General features: G+C 40.5%; 1 protein-coding gene across 1 annotated transcript in view; it reads left to right on the top strand.

Annotated features, from left to right (window-relative positions):
• Positions 1-4,102, top strand: part of LOC112957877 (roundabout homolog 1-like) — a 43,724-nt gene extending 39,622 nt beyond the window's left edge. Inside the window, exon 3 of the mRNA XM_026051637.1 lies at positions 3,771-4,102. Coding sequence (XP_025907422.1) covers positions 3,771-4,102 — 332 coding nt within the window. The remainder of the gene's footprint in view (positions 1-3,770) is intronic.
• Positions 4,103-6,000: the final 1,898 nt, after the last annotated feature.

Genomic DNA, 6,000 nt, shown 5'->3' on the forward strand with positions numbered 1-6,000 from the left:
TATGATTATGTAGTGTCTGTTAGATAGTGTCTACTTAAACTGACCAAATATCCATGCTAAACTGAATCCATTGTAGGAGACAAGAAAACTACGGTCTGATCTATCAGGGTACATTTGGAATTGCTGTTGCAAGGATAAGCACTAGAAAAAATTAATGGCAGGTGTACAAACACAGAATGACCTTTTTAGCCCCAGAAAGAAGTGGCCTACAAATTATCTGTCTAGTTATAAGTATTTGGCTGAAGGAAGGAACAGTCAAGTATGTTGTCACGTCACTTTGTTAGGCTTATCTCTTTCTGTATCCCTTTCCAACTCTATTCATTTTAGAGGAAGAGAGTGTGCATGAAAGGGTTTCAAGCATTCATAGGCTGTGACTAGGTTAAAAAAAATCAGTTTTGAATACTTAAATATGAGAGGAATTCTTCCTATCCAAAAGTTAGGGGATCTAACTAACTAAAAGTTAGGCTTTATAGCTTTCCTCTGTGATCTATGGCAGCTCATCAGGTGCTGTCTTGGAGAACTTACTCAGAGCTGGAGGAATCACCCTCTCAGAATCCTGGTCACTCTCCACCCGCCTGAACAAAGCATCTGTTGGAAACCAGCTCTAATTAGACTCCCAACGATACACAAGTAATGGTAGACACCAGGGGTGAAACTTCATTTACTTTTAGAAAAAGATTGATTGGAGGAGCTCGATTTTCCTAACTCTTGCAGGAGGCTACGGACAAAGACTGGGCTGCTGGGTGTCTGTTTGAGCCCTTTGCCCAGCTGCAGCTGCGCTCCCAGAAGATCCCAAGTACTTTCTTAATGCATGTACCAAAAAGACCTCAAGCATCGCATGCAGCACAGTAAACACATTCCATTAAGATCTGTGGCCACAGAGTTTCCTTGTTACTGTTTTTTTATTGATAAGAGTGGTTGGTGCTAATTGAAAATATACTTATCCAGTAAGTGCATAAGCTGTTTAATTCAATTCTTTTAAGGACTTTTGTTGATTGGTTACCTAGAAATGTTGGGTACCATGTCCTATAGGTGTAGTTTTGAGCGGGCATTGATGGTGAAGAGAATCAGATTTTACCTTACTGCTGTTATTTCCTTCTAGTACTCCTCACTGAGCCTTTAAATGAGATTTAAGGTTCTGTCCATGCTCATTTATGTTCATCAGTATATGAAAAGTCTTTGAAGTGTGTGTAGTGTTGCTGCATTTTGCGTGTTTTTTGTGCCCAAACCCAGAAACACGAGGTGGGCCCCAGCTGCTGGTGTCAGTTCACCTGTTAGTGTCTAAATGTGTTTGCGACCCGTGTCGTGAGTCATCGTGATGTGATTACAGTACGAGTCCCACTGCCAAGGTCTGGGTGTGAAACACCAGTATCAACAGAAGGCTTCTTAAGTGCCTCTGCCAAGACTTAGGGGAAAAACAAAAGATGAGTATCTCCTACCCGGGCTTCAAATGTTTACCACCTAATCAGTAGAATAGCAATAAATTGCTAATCCACTTCAAAGCGACCCTCATATTGAAGGATAGTCTCAGAAACTTGAAATGCAGTCAAAATTTGCAAGGGTTTTTTCATTTTGAAAATAGTCACATTGTTGTAAGGGAAAAGAATCACTGTCTGTGTTTGGAAATGAGGTTTCTAAGTCTGTAGCAGTGTAATATTATACAGCTTTAATTGTATCCCAGCAGATTATAGTCAAAGAATTTTAAAAGAAAAGGTAATGATGTGACAGTGCAAAAGCACAAAAATATTTTAAATAGCACAGAAGAGGTGAGGAACAAGGAAATAATTGAAGGCTAGTGGAATAAATTTACATTAAATTCAAAATCTGTGGAACATAGATCTAATACTATCATATTATTAAGCTCTAGTTACATGCTAGTGGTGTGCAACAAATCATGCAACCATTTTGACTAGTTTCCCAGCACACCCTTTTTTGAATGCCTCAGTGTTGTCATATACAGTTGCCGCTTCAGAAATACTGTATGCAAGTTTAATCTTTATGTGTTTATCCAGTAAAATGGCCTTTAATTGATGTCCGCTAGGAAATACAAGAGATTGCTTAGTGTCAAAGCACAACCAAACATTGCTTTGATTGTGCTTTGATACTGTGAGAATAACCAGAAAGCTGAAAATCATGAAAAGTAAGAAGGAAAAGCTTTCCATGCACTGGGCCTGCTCTTCATGCTTTGTAGTGTTGTAAGGAATTCATCACTTCGTTTTCGTTGCCCATTGTTGCAGCCACTTCACTGAGATGACTTCAGTTCTTTTGCTGCTTGGTGCATGTGCAGATATGACTTCAGATTCAGAGAAATACTACAAATAAATTTTCACGGCTGTTATTTCTTCAGAGAGTTTATCTTCCAAGCAGCTCCAGTGTCAACCTTTGAGACAGCCACAAAAAAAAAAAAAATTATTGTCTATGGAGTAAGCTGGACATAAGTCTTTTCTTTATACTGTGTGTGGGTTGTCTAGTTGCAAACAGAGAATTGAAGAGGAATCTCAGAAAGCTATAAAAGCTTTTGAAATGCATAAATATTACAAGTAGGTTTTGTCTTCTTAAATATATGTGTGTTTTAAAAGCTTTAGATGTGGTATCTACAGCTGAGGAGACTAAAATGCTCAGTGACTGTGGAACACAATGGGAGGAAGAAGTGTTCCTTCCTCTCTTTATTTCTGTCCGTCACCCTTACTTTGGTGAATGGGCTATGGTGTGCGTGCCCGTCTACTCCAAAACATGCTGCATTTTCTTCCCCAGATGTGTATCTTTGTTGTGACACTGTAATCCAGGCTGAATACCATTGGACAAGATATAAATGTTACTTATTTTCAGCAAACTGAATTAGAGACATCTTTTTCTTATTCTGCCTCTTATGGCCCTTCCAAAAAGCTAGAAGATCCCATGTGTCCACTTAGGATACTGTGGATTTGTTATATCCTCCCCATGATGGTTTTTGCCCCAGCAAAATGTTTTTTCCAGGTGTATTTCCTATAGTTTCCATGGTTATTTCCTAGAAGCCTTACTCCATCCCCCCTTAACAAGAAAAAAGGCCTGAAAAAACAAGATGAACCTTCTGGTTGGCACAGTAGAAAGATAGAAAGTAAGAAAGATATTCTTAAATCTGCCAGAGCGTCACTTAAACACACGCTGTCTGCAGCCTGCTCGGTTGTGTTCCTGGGACTGTAGCTTTCCCTAATCAAATAGCCAGCCACTTGGTATTTCAAGAATTAACATCTCCCAGACACTTTAGAGACTAGTAAAACTATGCTGAGCTACACAGCCTTGTGAGATGTAGCTGCGTAATTGAATATTGCATGACATTTGCTGTATAATTGAGATCTGTAAGATTTTCATAAATAGGGAAGGATATAAATTTGCATAAATAGGAACCCAGCGGAAAGCTGAATTACAAGACAATTAAATAAAGAAGGAGACATAACTCCTGCTCAGTTTGGGGATTTTTTTTTTTCTCGCTCTTTTTAGCCAACTGGTTTCATCTTTATCTGAAACGTTAATCCCAGTGAATTTCTGAAACGGAACCTCCGGCTTTATCCTCAAATGTAATTTGCAGTAGATGGGAGCTCCAGCGCAGTAGTCCAGCACCCGTGCGCGGCAGGATAATCAGATAAGGCTGTAATCACCCCTCACAGCCTTATACCACTGCAAGGCTGTTTGCCTCCCTCTTCTTGACTTCCTGAACTCAGCCTTTTGATCACGGGAGACTCCTTAAGTTAGCGCCGTGCTTTGTTTTGGAGGAATGTAGCTGGTTTCAGGTTCCTCCCTACGAGTGACACATTCCCCGGTGGTGAAAGGTCCTAAAGATCGTGATAAAGGGCCTGTCCCTGAGAGAGGGCAGCTGGGCAGGTCTCGCTGTAAATGTCAGCTCTTAGGGGCAGGAGCACAAGACGGAGCTACTCCTGCTTCTCCCAGTAAGCGCTGGAGACAGCGATCTGGCCATCACATAAACAACTGGGAAGCCAAAGTCCAACAGTCATCTTTCACTCGGCAGAAGAAGCAAAAGCAGTTTCGGAAAAGCAGAAGTGTTATCCAGGAACAGACTGGAAAGCGGCTGCTTCAGGTGCTTGAGTTGCTGCACACTGTCTGATGAACAGAGGCTCCTGATCAAGACCACATTCAGTTCTGGCCATGCCATAGACTGCTTCGGGATTTAACTTTGTCTCTTACCCCACAAGAACTCTTTTTTGAGGGAAGTGAGGAACATCTTGATCTTGCAGGTATCTGTTAGGTAGTGTCATGTAGAATTTAGTAATCAAGAGCTGCAGCTATATGCTCATATTCTTCGTTCCTGCTTGTCTCCCTAAAGATTTGGGAGATGAAACAAAAGTCAAGTGGGAATGAAATCAGTCATGGCTGCTGGTCACTGACTTCATGAATCCTTAGTGCAGATTATGTTACTTTGAGAGGATAGCTTTCAGTTTTGCTATGAAATTTGTAGGATAACTTTTATGAAAACAACTTTATTTTCCATTGATTTTCTTTTCAAGAGGCTTGCTTTTGCAAGTATATGTATGCTACCCCTATCCTCAGGAACAGGGTGCCCTAAGGGTACCTCACCCTGAGTAAGCTGGAGGAGATAGAGGTTGGCTGTTTGCAATTTGCCATGGCCAGCACTCCAAGTACTCTCTATGTTAATTCCTGTGGAAAACAGTCCCATCTCTTCAGTGATTCTGAAACACTAATATCCTTCTCACAAAGGCATATTTTTTGGATGTTGCTTTCAAAGAGTTATGCTATGTTCTGTATGTACTGAATGTACATAGTACTGCTATATGTACTGTGTTAGTGAGCATGCCCTCCTGGTAACTGCTGTGCAGCATCGTTCTTTAAAACTAGCTGAAATTAATGAATAAATCACTAATTTTGTTACCTGAGCTGTGACTTTTCGCTGATGGTCAGTGCTCCATCAAAAGCTTATTCATTCTTTTATTTATAGTGAAGACCACTCTCATGTTTAGGAAACTCTTACCAAGCTCCTGTGTTCTTTCTTATTGGGCTGCTGCACCATGATGGAGTCTGCAACCTGCTTCTTTAGGGCAGTGAGTCATCAAATTGTTCCTTCAAAACCGTCTATCTATTCTTTCATCCCAAATTAAAAAGCAAATGTCAGTGTCACTGCTGTATCACTTTCCAAAGCAGGCTGCCAAAGTGGTTTCACTTGAAAGGCAGACATTTAAATGGAAAGATTGGGTTGTTTGCCTGCTCTCCTCCTGACGTTTCAAAGGACAAAGTACATAAAAAGTGAAGCTGTGCCCATGAGTAATGGCGTTAACAAAAGTTGCTTGAGTCAATAAAGGCTTCATAGTAATGCTGGTGGTAATGCCTCTGAAAACATTTATCAGTGGTAGGTTTGCCTTGAACCTAACTTTTAGCCTGCAGCTGTGACAACAACTGAGAGCCCAGCTTACTGAAAACGGCCTCTGGATCATGTTGTAAAAAACAGTGTAACGTAACCGAGGAGAAATCTCTGCACAACTGTGATACCAACCTGGCTTGTAAATGTGCTGCTCTTCCTAATCTAGTCACCTGTGGGATAGGAAAGTAGAAGCAATTATTTAGCTCCTTCATATTAACTTAGGTGTATTAATTGCCTCTGCCATTACAATCAGTTAAAGAACAGCGAGAGTTTGAATGTCAACATAATCCTTTAAGGCATCTGCTTAATTTTTAAATGTAGAGGCTCATTTCTTTTCTCTTTAGTTATTGTGCTTCCTTTACAAGCCTCCTGACATGTGCAGAACTGGAGGCGTTTGTTAGCACCATTAGAAACTCCTGCTTAAATGTCACTGCTGCGAAACCTTTGTCTGCGAAGCCAAAAGAGCCTTGAGAGTGAATGAAAAAAAAAAGTGTCGAAATGAGAAAATGTGTCCGTTTTTCTTTCTCTATCTTTGTCTCTCTGTATATATATATAGTAAACACCCAGAAAAGATGTAGAGATGTTGCATTCCTGAAAGGCTGAGAAGTGAAACTTGCTCTTTGTTACAT

The sequence above is a fragment of the Nothoprocta perdicaria genome, unplaced genomic scaffold (assembly GCF_003342845.1).
Source record: "Nothoprocta perdicaria isolate Ctin4 unplaced genomic scaffold, notPer1 scaffold_78, whole genome shotgun sequence".
NCBI classification, from domain to species: Eukaryota; Metazoa; Chordata; class Aves; order Tinamiformes; family Tinamidae; genus Nothoprocta; species Nothoprocta perdicaria.